This window comes from Maniola hyperantus, chromosome 18, assembly GCF_902806685.2.
Source record: "Maniola hyperantus chromosome 18, iAphHyp1.2, whole genome shotgun sequence".
NCBI classification, from domain to species: Eukaryota; Metazoa; Arthropoda; class Insecta; order Lepidoptera; family Nymphalidae; genus Maniola; species Maniola hyperantus.
Genome location: NC_048553.1, coordinates 4,815,354 through 4,837,587, shown reverse-complemented (window position 1 = coordinate 4,837,587; position 22,234 = coordinate 4,815,354). Strand labels below are relative to the sequence as shown.

At 35.8% G+C, this 22,234-nt stretch overlaps 1 protein-coding gene across 2 annotated transcripts in view; it reads left to right on the top strand.

The window, feature by feature from the left end:
* LOC117990752 (zinc finger protein 541) overlaps positions 1-22,234 on the top strand; it is a 305,819-nt gene that overhangs the window by 77,865 nt on the left and 205,720 nt on the right. For both annotated transcript variants that reach the window (XM_034978242.2, XM_069504433.1), the window contains exon 2: positions 841-893. In XM_034978242.2, the coding sequence (XP_034834133.1) occupies positions 876-893 (18 nt within the window). In that variant the 5' untranslated portion in view covers positions 841-875. The remainder of the gene's footprint in view (positions 1-840; positions 894-22,234) is intronic.

Below are 22,234 nucleotides of genomic sequence, written 5' to 3'. Positions count from 1 at the left end.
AAAAAGGGACGAAGACTCGTGAGGCGCATATTTAATATTATCTTTGTAGATCGATGAAAATCTCAACGACCACTAAGCGCATTTCTAGCGACCAAAAAATACTCAAATCTTACTGGATGATGCCCGCGAGTTCATCCGCGTGGATTTAAGTTCTTAAAAATCCCGTGGGAACTGTTTGATTTTCCGGGATCAAATGTAGCCTATATGCTTCCCCAGGATGCAAGCTCGAAGCTATTTCTGTAACTTATTTCATCAAAATCGGTTAAACAGATGGGCGGTGAAAAGTTAGCAGACTGACAGACATGAGACAGACACAGTTTCGCATTTAAAATATTAAGAAAGAAAGAAAGAAAAGACGATTATTTATACAATTGTGCCACACATCACAACTTAAAGCTATAAGAGCTGGTTATTCCGGCGCTTCTTCCACCTGAGAACAAGCAAAAGAAACGCCGGAACAAACTGTCATATTGTGTGGCACAACCCGAAAAAAGGGTCCCAGCTCAGCATTACGCTGTATGCCTTGTTGCACAAGAACATGCAGCGCTGATTTTCAGCTGGTACCCTGAACCGGGTGACGCCACGGAATCATAAACTAATGATAACTAAACATAACTAATAAAATACACAGAAACATAAAAAAATCACTAACTAACAACTATACTTAGTTATTTAGCACCATACATATTTCAATGTCTTATAATAGTAAAACAAAGACTAAGCACACCTACATAATTAAAATAAACGTATGGAAGTATGGAGAATGGATTTTGTAACACGACCACTCTAAATGAGTGATACGACAAAAAAGCAGTTAAAATTTTATTCCCTTTGTTTCAGATTGACCTGGTAGGCGGAGTTATGTCCATGTTGCAATGACTGCTGTTAACCCGGTAAGCATTTTACATAACTTTCAACGTATCTTGTTTTTTAAATCTATAGACTAGCATTTGGCTGCAATCAGACTTGGTGGCAAGTGATGATGCAGCCTAAGATAGAGCGCGCTTGCTTGGAAGATGCCTATTCAATGTTGTGAGTTTTACTATTACCATAAAAAATGTTGTTCAAGTCCGCTTTAGACACAGCAAAAAACCACTAAGGTTTAGATGTTATGTGTTATTCCGTCTGATTATCAATACTACATAATAGTGTTTCTATATAAAAATATTTATAGAAACACTTGAAGATAGTTACCATATTATAATTGGAGGGGAAAACTGGTGCTGGAAGGGCGTTCCAAATCCTAGCAGTTCGAATGTTTCCGCCGTTATAGCGGTCTAATACTGTTCTAGGTCAGTACAATATAATTTAGTTTCGTTACCACTAGTGTATCAGCCGCAGATATTTCCAGCAATACCGTATGCATGTCATGACATTCTATATTATATTCCCTTTAAATCTATACCTACTCCCGCCCCGGCTTCGCACGGGTAGATTTACCTATTCTATAGTCAAAATATAAATGTGTTATATTACGATACGCAATAATATAAATAAACCTTCTTCGTGAAATGTTTTAAATGATATATTTTAATTCGGGTAGCAATTTTCTCGGGAAACCTGCATGCCTGAGAGTTCTCCATAATGTTCTCAAAGGTGTGTGAAGTCTACCAATCCGCACATGGCCATGGCATGGTAGACTAAGGCCAAAACCCTTCTCACTCTGATAGGAGACCCGTGCTCTGTAGGTAGCCGGTGATGGGTTGATCATGGTGATGAGAGCGTTGTCTCTGTCACTCATACCTATATGACGTTTTGTCGGTCTCAATGCTAGGACCAACGCTCTACAAATCTGCTATCTCCTTCTAAATGTCGATGTACATTACTTTCTGCCGCGTACTGCACGTAGGTAAACGGAGCCATTGTACGGTAAGAAAAACTATACATATTATATTATTTATTATAAGTACCTATTGATTAAGTATAGGTAAGAGTTAAATAAAATACGCCACCTTTGTGAAAAAAATTGTAGTCACATACAAAATCGGACAATAAAATTCTCATAGGTACCTATTGATTTCGATGGATATTAAAAGCATTTTCATAATAGTGGAAAGTTACCTTTAGAGGTATATTATGACGAGTTTGATTAAATTCGTGAAAACCGAGCCACTTCGTATTTTACTAATTGGTAGAATCCATTGTTAAGCCTCTTGTAATACTGGTTACTGTACTGTGTAACTCTTTAGTCCGAAAATTGTTAACACTGTTGGTTGAAAAAGTTAATATCACTGTGGTATTTTCACGTACTTATGCTGGCTTAAATATTGTAGTCTTTGTACTTAATAAAATTAAGTTTCATTATGGTATTATTACATAGTTATCTATGCTGACTTAAATATTGTAGTCTTTGTAATAAAATTAAGTTTAATAAGACACTAGATAATGCCCACGACTTCATCCCCGCGGATTTATAAAAGCTTTTTTAAATCCTGAGGGAACTCTTTGATATTTCGGAATAAAAAGCCCGTCTCCGGAATGCAAGATGTCTGCCTACCAAATAGATAATTTCCATGATTTCGTCCTCCTCACTTAGATTATACCTAACGAGGAAGGTTTATAATGTATAGAAAACTCAAATGACTCACTCAAAGAAGAATAAGTAAGCCATGCCGTGCGAAGGTAGGGCGAGTCAGCTAGTTTTTATTATAGTTAGTTATCTACCATTATTTTATCCGTGACAAGCGTTTTCGAATCTGCTAAGTATGAAAGCTCTTTAAAGTAATCTCTTTTTATTATACAAGTACGTTTTTTGCCGGCTATATGCCTTCGTTTAAAATCTAACAGCGCCATTGAAGTACGAAGCAGTGAGTTTGCTCATTAATAGGGGCTAGGGCTGCCAAATGATATGCATTCCCTGATTCGAAATAAAATTTTATGTATAAGTCCCGCAAATTGCTATTGCGCTGGAACCATGTCACATTAACATCGATTTTGACGTCATTTGACGTATGTTTAAGTAAACATATACCATCAGCTCGAAATCTCACTAAAATGGCGGCCACGCACATTAGCAATTTGCGGGAATTATAACCTTAACAATGTAAAAACTAAGGTAGATCTATTTTAACTTTTTTTTAAAAATAAGAATGTATAAAATGCTCTATGTAGTCACTAATGCGTGACTGCTTTCGCTCACGTTACAATTAAACGAATTAAAATACTATAGCATGCAGAAAATAAGGTTCAGTTTCAACTACCTAAAGAGAAGGTTGAATGAGAAGTGACAGCCCTAGTAATTACTGCCCACCAGATCTAACCAAACAAACATGACCTCCAGCTTAGCACATTCCTCAGTATTTAAACCGGATTTTTGATGCGTCTAAAGAGCGCGAGGTATCAAACAAAAATGGCGAAACAATTTTGCCAACGGGCATTCGCTGTAACATTCTTTTTATGTCTACAAAATGGCATATCTATCACAAAAGTGTGGAAAAGGAAAATTTCAACAATGACTGGCGTTTGGTACGCGGAAACCTTATTCATAATTCCTCTTTGACCTTCAACCACATAAAGAGGACCTTTACTTCGACAATCTTTGGTGAATTTTTAATACTTCAAACGCACTGGGCTGGGGCTAAAATGACGTCAATAACTGGGATGCGTTTCCGGTGCCTTACAGCGCCGCACCGCTGTGTACTTGAGTATTGGGTGCCACACGGGCAATTCGTTGCCGCTCCGGCAAAAAATATGGCGTTGCAACGCACCACCCTCGTCCCCCCTCGTCTCTCTGGTCTTGGATGACGCAGCGGCACCGCTCAGGCGCCGTACCGACGACGCAACTCATCGTGTGGCTTCACTCTAAGTAGGTTTTCCTTCATCTACAACTTTAAGCGATCTGCCTAGACTATATTTCTAAAACGATTAATCGCAAAAGCGATGTGTTTTCAGCAAGTTTTCAGTGACATGACGTCTGTTTGATGTATATCGTCATTGCTTCCCGAAAGAAAACAAAGACTGCCTTGTAAAAACGTTGATTTACGAAGTGAAAGCAGGTCAGAGTCGTGAGCTGTTGGCTTGTTTTATTTTAATCAATAAATTATGTGAGGTAAATGGTATTACATCTGGTGTTTAGTGACTACATATAGATGATACATATTTCAACGAGATAATTTTTCTGAGCTGCAGTTTGTTGTAATGTCAAAATACAAAAATATAAATCCTTTTCTTTTTTTTAGATTTAAGTTTATTAATAGTTTATTTGTTTCCATCTTCAAGTAATTATTAAATAATAAAAGTAAAAATTTCGTTAAAAAAAAAAAAAAAAAAATATAAATTTTTTCCGACTGAGTTTTTGTGGGCATCTTCTCACTACCGGACGGCGGACCCGTTCCGTTTGGAATAGGTAGGCTCGTAGCTGTAGTTTTAAGTTTACTTAATTAATTATCACCACATCATTATCTTATAATTCAGCAATTGAAAATCCAAAAGTGTACAATGGGTGTGTTACCTATGTATTTTGAATAAATGCTTTGAGTTTGAGTTTATGGTCCTTTTATCGTGGGTTCTTCAAATATCAAAATCCACGCGGACGAAGTCGCGGGAACTATCTAGTTTATAATGAACAAAAAGAGATGCTTAAACTACACAACAAATCCAACAAAATAATATATGAGGCACCAAACATTTGTTATATTCCAGCCTAATAAAGTGTTAAGTGTCACTTACTGCAGACTAGTGCGTCCCAAAACTCTTACAGCGAACCCCCGTTATGCCTGTATTGGGTTGGGATGCCCGTATGTAATAAATACAACCAAATCAACACGTTGTTTTGCAACGAGTGTTCTCTTATTGTGTTTAGCTGTGATACTCGTAAGAGCGTTCTGTCATCTAGATAATAAAAAACATATAAAAGTTTTATCAAGTAAGTATATTTGAAAACCTATTGCAACTTGTAATTTCTTAGTTCAACCCGATTAACAATAAACAAGAAGAGATGCTTGGAGTAAGCAATCCAACAAAATAATATATGACACAACAAACATTTGTTTTATTCCAACCTAGTGTTAAGTGTCAGTAACTGCAGGCCCCCGAACCCCCGTTACGCCTCTACGGGGGATATGTAATAAAAACAACCATATCAACACGTAGTTACGCAGTGAGAGTGTAGTCTATTCTCTTATTGTGTTTGGTTATTATAGGAGCGTTCTGCCTATTTCTAGATATTAAAAAATCATAAAAATGTTTTAAGTAGTTTTAGAAACTTTCTAAAAGATGCAGTTTCTATACAAGCCGATTTACAATGGACAAAAAGAGACACTTGGATTGGTACACGATAAGTCCAACAAAATAATATATGAGACAACAAACATTTGTTTTATTCCAACCTAATAAAGTGTTAAGTGGCAGTTACTGCATGCTAGTGGGTCCCAAAACTCTCGCAACGAACCCCTGTTACGCCTCTATTGGGGGATATGGGCCCGTTATAATAAAAACAGCCATATCAACACGTAGTTACACAGCGAGGGTGTAGTGTGTACCTTCCCTTATTGTGTTTGTCTATAATAATAGCTTTATAATTACTACGGAGTATGAACAAAGGCTTACAATAATGTAATAAGAACAGGAGGTTGTGATGTAGGTCCCAATTGTTCCTCAATATGAAAGGAGGGTAATGTGACCTAGTTATGTTGTGCTGGTGTAGCAACGGTGACCCGAATCAGCAATTGGATCATGTGACCAACTTAGAAGGTCTGAAGTTGGCCATCTGGTAATAATCGTTATACTTACATAGAGTTGAAATATGTAGCAAGTACTAGACTTTCAGTCGAGTGGTATGTGGAAGGATCTGGAAGCTCACCGCATTATCATCAAAAAAATACCTCTACATTTATGTGATCATTGTTGGGGGTGTAACCCTCAACAGAATATGACGAAGAGAGTACATTACGTAAATGTAATACGTATTGTATGAATATGAATACTGGACCCGTATGTAACATCAACTATAAAATTGCTTTACCACCCTTAGGATGCTCATCATAAAACTACAAGGTCTGTTTTTGCTTGTACAAGACCTACACACATAAAAGTTTGATTTACTGGAAGTTGTTGTCAAAAATAGTTTAAAAAATTGTGGTTGACTGTACTTGAAACAAGTACCTACATCAACACGTACTTATGACGTAGCGAGTGTGTACATTGCTTTATGTTATTCCATTATTGTGTTTGGTTATAAAAGGCCGTTATAATTACTACGGAGTATGAACAAAGGTATTATAATAGAGTGTAGAGATTCCGTTTTAATGAAATCCCGACAAGAGTATTTGGAGATCATAAACGTTGAATATCTGAAAGCGTACAGTGGTAGGTTCTGACTAATTTTAGATGAAATAAATGACATTATTATTAAAGACATGTTACGTATATTATATAAATTATATTATGGCGTACAATTTCGTGCTTGATGATGGCTAAGTCAGAAGATACAAAACGTACGAGAGTAGAAGGGATAGCGCTCTACAAATGTGACCCAAGTGTAGTAGTTTTAAAACCTCACTTTAGAAACGTATACATCTGTTTTTACAGATATAATAAAATATCATCGTATGCAATATTTTAGTTTAGCGCAGAGAGTGTGTATAAGTAGTGGTAAATAAATTTGTAGACACTTAAAATCAAGCTTGGAAACATTATTGGAAATTTTTTAATCATTTTTCTGATACGTAGTTGGTACGGCTCAGAAAATAAATTGAATTTACATCAAGCAACTCCAAATAAGTATTACCGATTTCTTTGAAAAGAAAAGTATAAATTTCCACGGCACTAACGTATTTCCATTTGTTAAGACGCTCGTAAAGTTAAGAGCAACAATAAATTCGGTGAAACTTCAAGTGGCGAGCGAAGAAACAATTAAAAAGAGGAAGAACGTCGGAACAAGTACCTGAAAGTGGACAAAACTGAGCCGGGAGGGGTAACAGGATAGGGTGTCTACATTTGATCGCACACTGTTGAGCCGCAATAGGCGTAGGTAATATCGGCAACTGACAGCATTGGAATTTTTTGGTGTTTTCTCTTTACCCACTACATCCGATCCAAGTCTGTCAATGCTCGATCCAAATTAGCCGATTTGTATTTTGTATGCGAGGACTAGATCCGAATTTCGTTTACCGAGGCCGTAAAATGAAAGCTTTTTGTTGTTAACGTTTTCGGTATTGAAAATTAGACTCCCCGTTACCTCCCTAGCTTAGTCAGTGATTGACGTCGATTTTGATGTTATTATCGACTTCTTGTAGATAATATTAATAAAATCTTTATCACCACACAAAATTAAAACAAGGCAAAAATATTTTACAGATATTTTGTTCTAACGGTATTCTTGCGCCTATTGCATTTCTGGAGCTTTTTGCTGGTCTTGCGTCTCTTTCGGCAGTGTGCAATCAGCTTTATTCTGAAGAGCTGAGGCCTTTTGTAACGGGGTAATAAAGGGCATTCTAGGAGTGGAGTGGACCCGCCGGAAATTTAATCTGACTGAGAGCCCTTTGTGAAGGGAATTTTGGTCCTAGGATAAATGCCCGTATAAGCAGACAAATGAATATTTCATTTTAATTAAAACATGGAAGTTCACTTTCTCCAACTGTCGCACTTGTAGAATCTTAATTTTTTAACTGACTATATAATTTTAGTTTTTGTGGTTGAGTTACTTATTGATACGTACCTCATTACATATTATAATCTCCATTTATGAATAAAGAATACTATAGTACCAATGTCAATATTTTCATGGTCGAACTACTATGGTATCGTACCTTCTAGCACATTAAGACGGATGATACCTCTAGAGCCCTTGGTGGGTAGTGGGTATGAATGAGTAAATACTTACTTAATATGTTCATTAGTGGAAGTCGATGGCTTGAAATAATGTGATGGTGACGTTTATGCTAAGAAAGTAGTGTTGTTACTTACTATAAAAACTGCAGCAACTAATAAACAGCATGTGTGTCTTTCAGGTTTTCCTCTAACTTCAGCGTAGGTATTGTGTAGGCACATGTAAAAATACTAATGTTTACAAATTTAAGTGAATCTAATCCATACTAATATTATAAATGCAACAATAATATGTTCGCTGCTAGCCTTTTAATGACGAAATTTTGTACAGAGATAGCTTGCATTCCGGCGACGGCTCTAGGCTACTTTTTATAACAAAAGGAGTACCCACGAGATTTTGAAAAAAACCAAAACTTACGCGCACGAAGTCGCGGGCATCATCTAGTACCTTATCTCTAAATATATAAAAGGAAAAGGTGACTGACTGACTGACTGACTGACAAATCTATCAACGCACAGCTCAAACTACTGGACGGATCGGGTTGAAATTTGGCATGCAGCTATTATGACGTAGGCATCCACTAAGAAAGGATTTTTGAAATTTCAACTCCCAAGGGGATGAAATAGGGGTTTGAAATTTGTATAGTCCACGCGAATGAAGTCGCGAGCATAAGCTAGTATGTTATAAACAACATTTACCCGTCCCGATTTGTATCTTGTATATTTATTAATAAAAAGGGGCGTTTAAATTCTCGAGAAAAACCCCAAGCCGATATTAGATAAAATGCTTAACTTTATCGCGGTATCCTTGTACGCAAGTCTATACTTAGATAGGTATTTCGTATAATATGGTATATACTCTACGCCGGCCATTGTTGATAATGACCCAGATTTTCGATCCCAAGCGTAAAATATAGAGAAATAGTGCTGTCGAAGCATACTCGTATCGATTTAGGGACGCGATACACTGTGGGTTACGGTCATAAAAAATACACGCCAGCAATTGTAGACTGTACCTATTTTATTTAGGAAAATGTGTAAACTTCGTTTTTACCTAGATATCAATTTTCTTCGACTTGCCTGCGATGTTACCGATTCATCTATTCATCTGATTACTTTTTAAAATTAAAAACATTGGAATTAAACTAAAAACTAGCCTTATCTCGTGTCAATTATTATCATAGTAAAATGTAGATGTCTACAGATGCTTAAATACTAGTAAGTACTAGATTTATTACACGACTGCCCATAAACAGGAATCTATTGCGTTCAGGGTTCATGTGCGTGAGTTTCCTTATCCCACTATAGCTTCTGAATGCCTGAACAGATTTAAATGTACTGGATGGGGCATCGTAAGAATTCTTACATAATTCCAAGTGACACTGGCTATAAATTTTATGAAAAAATCAATATGGGTGCTGTATGGTGCCATTTTCGAATGTAATTTTTTTAAACTTTATAGTTCGTTTTTTGGCAGGGCAATAAAACGATATTAACAGGTACATAAATATTATGTAGATTTTACCTGTTGGTCTTCTAATTTATTCTAGTAATCTAAAATAGATGAGTGGACATCTATATGAGTAATAAAAACTATTGGCCCCAACTCTTTAACCCTTTTTGCGACGGCGGCAGTCCTTTTCACCCTTTTAGTGGATAAATGGTACACAATGGATGAGTTTACGCATCGACTCCGGTCTTGAATCCCGAATTAGTTTAACTTTTATTTATATTACCGGTTCTCAAATGTTTTGGGCATGTATTTAAACGAGTGAAAATATTTTTTTTTAGGTTTCAAGAAAACTGATTTTGAAAAACTGAAATCTGTGAAAACTTGAGGGTGAATACAAATACTGAAAACGGTGGTTTCAAAATACTTGCTACTGAGACCGATCAGTGTTTAGATTATTATGCGAAAAAAAAAACTATTTTTGCGACAATTTTATAGCACACATTATATTCAAAATTATGCAATAATTTATTTCAAGAGTACCTACCACTGAAACGATAAAGTTTCAAATACCGTGTTGGACAATGCACTAAGGATTCACAAAAACAACTGAAAATCTATCGCTAACTAAAACTAAGTTAACCAATAGAACCTAAGTAAGTGCACATGAATAGTTATGTTCTAATCTAACCTTTTTTTAACGTTGTGAAATGCCAAATTTTTGTTTTCTGCGTGATTTATTACATCCCATATTGGACTATTACATTTTGGATAAATTCATGGTTTATGGCCATAACTTTTTTCAGCTTTAGGTACTACTTTATACTATGGTCTTAATAAGTGGCCGCCGAATTGAACTAGCTCTATAAATTTCAACTTTAGTAACTTAGTACTAAAGTTGAAATTTATAGAGCGCAGTTTGACTTTGCTCAGACTTAAGGCACTGTTACAACAAGACAGCGTTAGGTATTTCGTTGGCATAAATCGGTCTCGTTTTAACTGAAACTTGAGGCTGAGCAAAGTTAATTGCGCTCTATAAAAGTCCTGTATTTAGAATGAATGTAATAAAGACTTACGTATGTTTTAAAAACCTTTAAAATAAAATAGCCACTATTTAAATCGTAAAGCTATTTTTGGAATGTAAAAGGACGTTGCTACATAGAATAGATTACCAAGTAGATAGACACGCTAGACTTGGTAGCTCTAGCTTTATAGCTAAGTAATTGGATTCACACAGTTGACATCGAAATGTAGTATTGTCCCTTGTGACGAAGCGAGTTGTGACCTAGAGCGGGATGAGATTGGAGGCACGCCAATGGATGTACGGGGAGGTGTGGTTAGACAAGAAGTGTACGAGACGACAACGATTGTAATTCTAATATTGGCTTCACGATGCAGAGACATTGTAGGTACTAGTCCGATTCAATTCTGAAAACATACGAATCAATTTTACATTTACAATGATTCTTTTGCTCTTTGACTGCTAATAAAACACACCAAAGGTTCGCTGCTTTTTGTACCATGTTTATATTGGTTTACTAAATTATTCTGTGTGGGTGATAGAGAAACGATCGAGCCAAACTTAAATACGCAGGTATTTAAAAAAAAACATATACCTATTCATCTATTGTTGTCGTAAAGTTACAACAAAACTATTGGGTTGAGCTTGATGCCTAAGTTAAGTTAAAACTTGTAACAAAATATGTATGCATTAGAAAACAAAAATGTTTCATTACGAGTAAAGATTTTTACTGTATTAACTTATTAGGGTTAATTCAAAGTATCCTTTTGCAAGTCAATTTTAATAACATAAAACCGGCTAAGTGCGAGTCAGACTCGCTCACGGAGGGGTCCGTACTGCAATCGTATTATGCATTAAAATAAATAAAAATGTTTTAGAAAGTACTTTCATACTATGATACCTCACTTGATATAGTTATCTTACGATGAAAGTTGAAAGTACTTATTATTTGTTCGTGAACACATTATAATTTTTTCAATGATGTAATCACAAATTCGCGGTTTTCAGATTTTTCTCCTTATGTGTGTTATAAGACCTACCCTACCCGGTAGGTAGCTAAGAAGTACCCTATAGGTTTCTTGACAGACAGACAGACAAAAAAGTGATCCGATAAGGGTTCTGTTTTTCCTTTTGAGGTAAGGATTCCTAAAAACAAAATCTTTCGTTTTACGTACAAGTGTACTGTGTACTTTTTAATTTGCATGGCGGCCCTTTTCAAATTCGCCATCTCGGTTTTTATTTTATTTTATTAGCTGCAATAGAAATACACACTGGAAAATTTCAACTCTCTCCCTATATACATGTCTCACACCCGGCTTTACTCTCCCTATACATTCATGAGATACAGCTCGCTGACAAACGGATGACAGAACAGCAGAGGCTTAGTAATAGGGTTCCGTTGGCACCCATAGGATACGAAACCCTAAAAAACTTTTTTATTCTTAATACTTAACATATTATATTTGTGTGCTTATGTGTCGTACTGAATACTATGGTAGTGTAATTATACTTACCCAAATTTTATTTGGAATGGGAACAGATATTAATTATTAAGAGCTCTTAATTTTGACGATATTAAATTCTTATCGTCATTGAGTACATACTTATTCCATAATATGAAACTAAGCCTAAAATAGCACTCTTTTAATAAAGTTCATAATTATTCGCTGTGGTTAGGTAATTTTCGAAATAGGACTTTTTATGGCAAGTACCTAGTGCTTGAGTTACAACGGAGCCCCGTAATAGGCATACAAATGAAAATGCTGGTATTTCAATTAACTTGAATGAAATAGGAAACGTTTCTTTCACTGAGGTTCATGGAACGACTTATTTGAAATAATATTATGATATGAAACATTTCAGCTTTTTTCTTTAATTTCAAAGTTCTCTGAGCGCTATGGTTTGCTTATTTGAGAACAAAGAATTACTCAACTAACTAAAAAGGGTTATAAATGTTGCAGTACCTACGCATATATATATATATATATAAATATATATATGTATGTATGTATTTTATGAGTCTGAGATTTTATTACAGAGGAAGCCGTGGTAGCCTAGTGGTTAGGACGTCCATCTTCCAATCGGAGTTCCACGCACCTTTAACTTTTTGGAGTTATGTGCGTTTTTAAGTAATTAAAATATCACTTGCTTTAACGGTGAAGGAAAACATTGTGAGGAAACCTGCATGCCTGAGAGTTCTCCATTATGTTCTCAAATGTGTGTGAAGTCTACCAATCCGCACTTGGCCAGCGTAGACTATGGCCAAAACCCTTCTCACTCTGAGAGGAGACCCGTGCTCTGTAGTGAGCCGGCGATGGGTTGATCGTGATGATAATGATTACAGAGGAAAACTTAACGCTAACCAGAAGATATGATATATGAACGTTAGTAGATAAAAGAAATACAGATGCTCATACAGGTATATTAAGAATATTCTTGCGGTTTCATCATACGTACAAATTTAATCGTTTCTATAGAAACTCAGCGTGGAAGTTTAATTGGAATGTGCGGAAAGTCGAGTATAGTCTTTGGAAAACTACGCCTAACCACATTCACCCCAACATGTCGTCACAGCAACACGTCCTTTGATGAAGTTTAACAAAGCTTACACACAAACAGACAGCGGAACCGCAAAATTTTGTATTTCGAATTTTAAATTGAGGTATAGGTACAGCCTACAATATTGGTATTAATTGGTACACAATGTATGAAATAAAATGAATCAGGATTGCCGATTTCGACCAATTATAAATTTACACAATTTGTATGAGCAAACTTTATAAACGGTAGATAAAACATAGGTATAGTACGCGACAGGTCGAGTTGGCAATCGGGGAGGAAACACACTGCACACCGTGAACCGTTTTAGTGGAGATGAACGAACATAAGATACATCTATTTAAGCAACCTCAGTTTTCTTCAAGTCGAGTTTTCTAGACCTGAAACTGTTCAAACGAAACTTAATATCTAGAGCAGCGCAGCGCCCGCCTAGAGTACATTTTGGCGCCCTAGGCAAATTACTGGACTCGCTCCTCACAAAAACTTCACGGACACGATGTTAAGTGATGTGTGTAGGTACTGCAGTTTACAAAATAATATAATAAAATAGTAATATAACATATAATAGTACCTAAGCTGCTACACAAAGAGACGCGGGAGCTAATAGTCTACGCCAGCTATACTTAGGCGGAGATCTGTAGAGCGCACTTTGACTTTTCTCAAACTGAAGACACTGTTAAAAGGAGACAGCGTTATATCGCTGGTATAAATCTGTCTCATTTTAACTGAAACTTAAGTCTGATTTAAGTGAAAGTACGCTCTATAAATCTCAGCCTAACTCGCGCTAAAAGAAAACGCCTGTCTAACATTCCACCCTCACCCAATTCGAGCGCCCTAGGCCGACGCGCGTTGCCTTCTTCGTCTAGATGTATGAACGAGCCAGTCATGCTTATCTAACATAAACAGCGCCCCTTTGACGAATAATTATCCAAGCAGCAAACTTCGCGAGAATTATAAAATTCTTCAATTTCAATAAAGCGAAATTTCACCTTCAAAAAAGCAGTAGAAAGTTGGAACTAACATAACAAGTCTCTGGAAAGTTTCAGTGGCGCAATACCGCGAGGCATGTCACTGCCAAGACTTTATCGAGTAACTGCAAAATATCATCAAAATGTTTGAAATTTTTTGTTTCAAGCGAATGAAGGGGCGATTCTTTGTTCTCTATTGCTACAAATACCGGGAAGAACTTGAATAGCAGCAGAAACTTTAATTAGTAAAGTTCATTAATAATTTTCGATATCTATACACTTCGTGGTATTGGCAACATAAAATACTGTAGATACTGAAACATTTCGTTGGTTGGGGTTAATTAATTAAAGATATTCTATGTAACTAAAGAACTAAAATTAATAGTTAAATATTCTATAAAAAATTCGTATAAGATTTTTATATCAAAGTAGCCCTAAAAATATTTATAAGTATTACAAACTCTTTTGGGAAAAAAATATTAGATACTAATTTAGAGACTTTAGTGTCTTTAGATTATTTTCGTACACAATAGGTATCTAAACATTATATAAAAGGAAAAGGTACGGGTATAAACCGACTGACTGACTGACTGACTGATTTATCAAGGCACAGCTCAAACTACTGGACGGATCAGGCTGAAATTTGGTATGCAGATAGCTATTATGGCGTAGACATCCACTAAGAAAGAATTTTTGAAAATACAACCCCTAAGAAGGTAAAAAAGAGGTTTGAAATTTGTGTAGTTCACGCGGATGAAGTCACGGGAATAAGCTGGTACATACATAATATTATATATATATATATATATATATATAAAAGAGAATCTCACTTTGTGGATCTACATAATTTATGACGACATACCTAAATAACCTATCGAATGAATAACGGTTTCGGTTTTGCCATTCTAAGGTTTTTTTTTATACCTACGAGTTCCATCTCCCAAATTGTTTAATACTTAAAATGGTATTTTTATACAAACCGATAGAAATATTTCAATTTTTCCCAAAAAAAGATTTGTAATATTTTCATAAGCTTTGAAACTTTTCGAGTGCACTTATGATCGTTCGAATGTATGATTTGATTGATTACACAGTTTTCATGGATGGACGGCTATCGAAAACATTCACAAGCTGCCGCTTACCTACATTAGTTCTCTTTTTTTGAAACAGCAATACACGTTCATATATTTTATTAAAGCGAAAAAGCGGTAATAGCCTAGTGGTTAAGACGTCCGCCTTCTTTTCGGGAGGTCGGGGGTTCGATCCCGGGCAGCACCAGTAACTTTTCGGAGTTATGGGCGTTTTTAAAGCAATTAAATATCACTTGCTTTAACGGAAAAGGAAATATCGTTAGAAAACCTGCATGCCTGAGAGTTCTCCATGTTCTCAAAGGTGTGTGAAGTTTGCCAATTGGGCCAACGTGATCATGATGATACAAAGATTGTGATAATAAGAAGAATAAAAAAAGCCTGTGATGTCAGAAAAAAGTTATTTCCTCTCTTTCCCTGATTAAAACTAGGTGTAAAAGAAGAATAACAATTTTATTGAATTTTAGTGTTAAACAAAAGCACAATATTAAAAAAGCTGTTATTTAGAGAAAATAATACTAGATTTTCTTTTGAAGAAAATCCAAATCAAAAGCTTTCAAGATCTAAAGGTAGGTACGTCACACAACATGTTTAGTCACAAATTGCGTCACAGGGTTGACACGGGTCTGACTTCCCTTTTTTGTCGTCGGCCAAAGCCCAAACTATCACTGCTGACTATTAATAATACCGCCCTCGTTTCCGTTTATGTAAAGTGTAATAACTATTCTAAATAATATCTGTCCCGGCTGTACTCACGTGTTTAGTCGACGTTAGCCCGACTAGTTTCAAACCCATACGGGGTCCTTTTTCAAGGGAGTCCGTTCGCGCACGTGCCGCGGTTTTGACTGCGGGACGCGCGTGCCGCTGCCCGTAGACTAACCTACCGTAGGTACCTACCGTAGAGCTGTAATAACTATATGAAACTAGCGACCACTCGCGGTGTCACTCGGCGAAAACATAAATCTTAATACCCTATTCCGTAGGAATTCCGAAAAAATTAGCCTTTTCCTTATCTTCATTATAAAGGGGAGCACTGTGCAAAAGTTAATTCTTGATATGCGCACACTTTGAGCATGAAACACACAAAGCGCGTGATTGCAGCGCGGTGCAACGGAATGTGTCCATCGCATTTCTAAAAGTTGTAAGCGCTCTTGCAATCCTGTGTCATCGCCTCCGTGCGTTTCTGTGAGACTTGTTTCAAAAAATTCCTTTTATTACAAATCGTTTTTGTTTACCTGCCTATTCCTTCTTGTTCAGTAGTCATCGAACCGCGCCATACCGACGCGTTGTGTTCGTTTCAAACTTGATGTGCTATTTTAATAAGTTATATGAATTTATTACACCTATTTCTACAACACATCCCGACATATAAAAATATAAATTTTCTGAGATTCCGAATTCGATCAGTAAAACAGTGCGATATCGCAAATGGTGCACATTTGAGAACTATAGATAACATTGAACGGCGCTTTGCAGTAAATTTAGCGGTCTACGTGGCGATTCACTGAGTATTGCGGTTGCTGTTGAGAGCAAAAACTGGCTATTAGTTAGAAACTTAGAACCAATGTTTAAATAATGGAGCTTTTTTGACCTGCTTACTTTCTAATTTTATTCTCCTTTTTAAGCTTCCTAACAGGAAGCTTACATAACAATTTCTAATAGGACGGCTTTTATATACTTACGTTTTAAGCTTCCTTATAGAAAGCTTACAAAGTATATATAAAAGGAGAAACTGATTGACTGACGTACTGATATCATAAACTTTGGTAAGTACAGTACGTACCACTGGGTCACAGAGTAAGGATCTGATATTATATACAGAGGTTAGACGAAGCCGTCAAGAGTCTAGTCAGAGCAATCGTGAGGTGATTGCTCGACAAAGGAGCGACCCGAACTGGCCTACGTACTTAGGGCACTATAATATTATGTTGTAAGGTCCTCGTGGTTATCATTTACCACGAGACCAAAGGCACCGGGCTACTGTATCTTTCATTATACTGTGTCTGGGTATAGAAACTTGAAATTTTACATAATATTATGTAGGTTCTAACATAGCCTCTCACAAAGAAAAGATTTTCAGAAAATTCAGTACCTAATATAGGTAGGTATAGAAATATTGCAAAGTTTGAACTTGTAAGACCTCCCATAGCTTTTCCAATTAAGTGAACATGATCATTCTGGATCATTATTAGTCTTATAAAGAATTTAATTAACGCTCTTCAAACACGAAATCGTAAGAAATGAGATACCTACTTATCCTGGAACTTCGTAATTTAATTGAAGCCAGGTAGCTTATACAAAATTAATGTGATGCTTGTCAGGTAGGTAGGTACGTCTTGTTGACTTTGAGAAATAATTTTTAATTATACTTAATTTACGTACGTACCTATACATACTTTATTATTAAATACGCAACACAATTTAAAATTACATATCTTTCACTTCAATGTGACATTTTTTCACTTCACTTCATTTTTTCACGGCAAAGCAAAACACGAGTTCCCAAGGGATTTATAAATATCTAAACACACACGAATGACGTCGCGGGCATCATCTTGTATAGTAATAATTTAATCGATAAGTCGAAATCATGGTCCAGTCGTATGCGGGGGGATCTAGGAGGTCCCTGTATCATCCCTGAAAAACCATCAACATTATGCCATGACAACGATGCATACATACTGAGATTTACTTTCAGCAGTTTCTAGAATAATAAGTCGTTACTTTGTACCGAATCGCTAAAATTGGCGTGCCGTAAGTAGGTCGGTACCTACTAGATACTGGACCGTACTACCTAAGGTAATATAGAAATATATAAATTTAAATACACTGATTCACTTCGAAAGCCATGAATAAGTAAATATAAATAAAAGTTAATGATCTAGATGTCAGTCATAACTAAGGAAAGTCTTTTGGCATAGCCCCAAAAATCGCGAAAACACCCGATAGTCTTTTTTGGGACACGGTGAAAGTTTCCTTGTTATCCAAGAAATATTTGGAGTCACAACATATACCCGCCTTTATAGATAAAGTTTGGAGGACTGCACGTCGAACTGTTGAATCATTGAACCGTAGTTCTGCCGATGTTTTCGATAGATCTATACTACTTAATACATACTATTATACTAATATTATAAAGAGGTAATGTCGTTAAGTGTGTTTGTAGGGGGTAATCTCTGGAACTACTGAACCGATTTTAAAAATTCTTTCGCCAATAGAAAGCTACATTATCTACGTTATAAGCCGCGGGGATCAGCTAGTATTATATAAAGGGTAAAGATTTGGTTGTGTGAAATGGATAAAGTCTGAAACTGCGGAACCGATTTTAATATTTTTTACATTTAAAAATAGACTACTAGATCTATCCAGCAGAAACATTATACTATAAATTTTTATGTATTTACAAGTCACACTTTCACCTGATTTATAATTTCACCCCAGCGAAACCGGGCTGATCAAATATGGCAAAATGTGTTAGACACTATTTAATCGATCCCATCTTGGTACTTGTACCTACTCACATTTAGCGAAATAAAAGTAATTTGATTTCATTTCAGAGTGGTGCCGACTTTTACCTCGAATATTCGATTATGGAACTAAAATGTTCTTTGATTTCAATATTTTAAAACAAAGAATAAAATGTTAATAGTTCTTGGATTCAGAGAACTAACTAGAGTAAGTTTTCAAGTTGAGGTCTGTACGTAAATCTGCCAAAATTGTATGGAGATAACACGATGTTTTTCCGAAGTTTCTTGTCCATACTAAATTATAGATTTACACATAGTTAATGATAAAGAGGGGAGAAAGTCTCATTTTGTCTGAAAATTTGACAACACTAAAATATAAAACAAACAATGTAGGGAAGTTCAACAAAAAGTTTATAAAGCTCATTGTTGGACAAAGAAAACAAAGTTTCGGTTACTTAGACAAAGTATGTCCTAATAAAATTAAGTTCTATGTTTAACAGTCTTAAAAATAAACAAAAAGTAACAACTTCGGACATGAGCCGAAAAGAAAGTTGTATTTAAGTCAAGTATCAACAATTTAAAAAGAAACCTAAGTAGTAGGTGCTTTCGGCAAAAATAGACATCGCTGATGTTGCATAGTATAATCTGAGTTTCCAACTTAATACATCTTTTCCCTACCTTGTTCCATTCATATTATTATGTTTATTGCGTAAATTTTTTTTTACAAAAAAAATAAAAACCGACTTCGTTACACAAACACTAAAAATTGAAAAATAATTTAATTTATTACCGAATATATTATGTATACAAGAGTTAATATAGTTCCATAATAAGACTTTTTGGTGCCGGTGCCAATTAGCTTTAGCTGCGCGAATCGTCTAGACTTCATATTTTTATGGGACTCCACAATTGCACCTCATTGCCACCGACCCCAAAAAATATTATTATGGAACTATATTAACTCTTGTATACATAATATATTCGGTAATAAATTAAATTATTTTTCAATTTTTAGTGTTTGTGTAACGAAGTCGGTTTTTATTTTTTTTTGTAAAAAAATATTATTTCACAATTTTTAGTGGCCCCATGGAATTATGCTATGACTGGTTAAAAATCTACTGTTTACTAAGCTATTACACTGATCGCGAGCAATTTACTCTTATCCGTTGAGGAGTTCCAGTATCTATCTTCGAAGATGTTCATCAGATCTTCACCAAATTGAAATGGGACCAACTTTGAAGTATACCCTTTCAAAATTTTCAAAATCGGTCCAGGCGTTTTCGAGTAATCGGGGAACATACATAAAAAATAAAAAAAATAAAAAAAAAGATTCCGATGAATTGAGAACCTCCTCCTTTTTTTGAAGTCGGTTAAAAATTAATAAAGCGGTCGATTCCGGGCACGCATCTCTAACATTTTGGAGTGCCTTTTTAAGCAGTTAAATATCATTTAACGTCATGCTTTACCGGTGAAGGAAAACATTGTGAAGAAACCGGCATTCCTGAAAATTCGCATAATGTTCCCAGAAACATGAGAAGTCTGCTAATCCACTCTGGACCATCGTAGCAAACTATGGCTTAAGCCTTTCTAACTCTGCGGGGAGACCCGTGCCCAATAGTGGACTGGCAATTGGTTGATAATGATAATGACAAAAAATAGCAAAAAAGGGAAACTTTCATCGCGTAATTGATAAATTACTTATGGGAAGGGGAGGTAAAGTAACAAAATTTGAAATGTAACGCAATAATATGTATAGAAAAAAACTTGTTTAAAGAGAATATAAGGTTGTTTTAATTTATTTACTAAGGTGAGGTGGGTAGGTGTGTGGGTGAATACTAAACACCTACGTCCTAAAAGCTTTCACAATGATTTACTTGTAACAATTAAGGAAAACGTCGTGAAAGGAAAAGCCAAACAAAAGCTTACCTGCCGGTAACACGATTCACGCGCCCTAAAGTAACGTCTGTGGCATACAAAATGAGGGGAAGCAACGAACCGAATTGTAACCACACCAATACACACCCATTTTATTCGATAACCGGTTTTTTCCTGAAGCATTAGGCTCTTTACGCACTGCACCCGACCCAAATCCGAGAAAATTTAGATTTAGAAAACTTCTGGATATCAATTTTACACTCGTTCGTTTAGGCCGTGTCATACCGCCACCACCGCCCGCCTAACGTCTCAAATTTGGATCGGACGTGGTGCGCAAGCATCCATAAAAGTAATATTGTGGTTAATTCGGTTCGTGAACAATGCTCCAATATATATTCCTTCGAAAAACGAGATTTGGATCTAGTTCAAAACTTTTCTTATTCTCTCTTCTATCTAATCTTATGAATAACTGCTAGTACAAGTACTACGGCTACTTCAGATTGGGAACTCTTGGATTCGGATCGGATGCAGTGCGTAAAGGGCCTTAAGGTTTGAACTTCACGACTATACACCCAGTTCCGTTCTGGTTCCGGTTCACAACCGATAAGAAACGAACTTGAAGTGAAACATCGAGCCGTGTAGCGTAAAACTTTGGATTCGGAAGATACGTCTCCGGTTTCACTTCACTTTGATGCTAGGCAGGAAATCAAAGGTTTGGCCTTTGACTAAGAGCTCTCGACGTTTCTACCTTTCTGTAGAGGGTTACTTATAGGCCAATCTGGTTACATGCGAAAAGGACTACGATTTGTACCCGAACTGGAGTAGAAAAAAGTGTCGTGTAATCAAAGCCTTAGATCCTTGAGCTACGTAGGGCTGAATTCGCGTAACGTAAAGTGAAATTTTATGCTCACATAAAAATCCACGTGCTAACTGCCCGTACTGTGCAAATTCGCACACCAAATTGAATCTTGTATTTAAATATAGCCCTTATAAGTATTGTCCTAATAGTTACAGTGTAACTTTACACGGTAACAAACATTGAAAATGAAATTAGCTTACTTTAGGATTACAGTTACCGAGATCCTGAAACGGTGTCAAGTGTAAAAGTAATCTAAATATATAATAGGAAAAGGTGACTGACTGACTGACTGACTGACTGACTGACTGATCTATCAACGCACAGCTCAAACTTCTGGACGGATCGGGCTGAAAGGCATGTAGATAGCTATTATGACGCAGGCATTCGCTAAGAAAGGATTTCTGAAAATTCAACCCCTAAGGGGGTGAAATACGGGTTTGAAATTTGTGTAGTCCAATTTTTAATACAATTTTTTTTTAATTTTCCAATTTATTGCAAAACAAATCTTCAATTTGGAACGCTGGTATAATAATATAGTGATGATTATCACGGTGTAGTGCTGAATTTTTAAAGTCTCTGGAAAAACAATTGGCAATTACCTAGCGAGTGCGCGAGTATGTTAACGAAATTCAGAATGCTTTTTTAGTAGGTACAGTAAATCGCGATATGTGTCCCTGGAGAGAGTTAAAAATGTCAGCGGTTCAAGCTCTTCTGTATTATTCTGTTTTAAAACACCCATGTGCTGTTTTTGTGGTCTAGATTTTTTTTCATAAATTCAGATAACTACGAATGTAGGTATTGCATAACCGCCTGTTTGAATATGTAACAAACTTTAAAATCTTGTTAAGTATAGTTACATATTGTTATATTTTAACATTTGTCTTTTGAAAATAGTTGAGTGTCTGCAGGCTTTTCTGAGTAGAATCTGCATTCCAAACTGGTGATAGACTCTTGACTAAATAAATATTTTTCACTTCATTCGTTTTTCATTTTATGTTAAGTAGATTCGGCATTTTTAATCAGTCAACGAATACATAAAGTACGAACAAATCAAGTTACTTAATAAAAGCTTTTAAAACAGAAAAAGACTAAGTAAAAAGAATAAAACTAAAATAACTGAAGTCTTAGTATTAAGAAAAATATCGTTATCTAACAACAGTAACAAAACTAAAAACAGCGA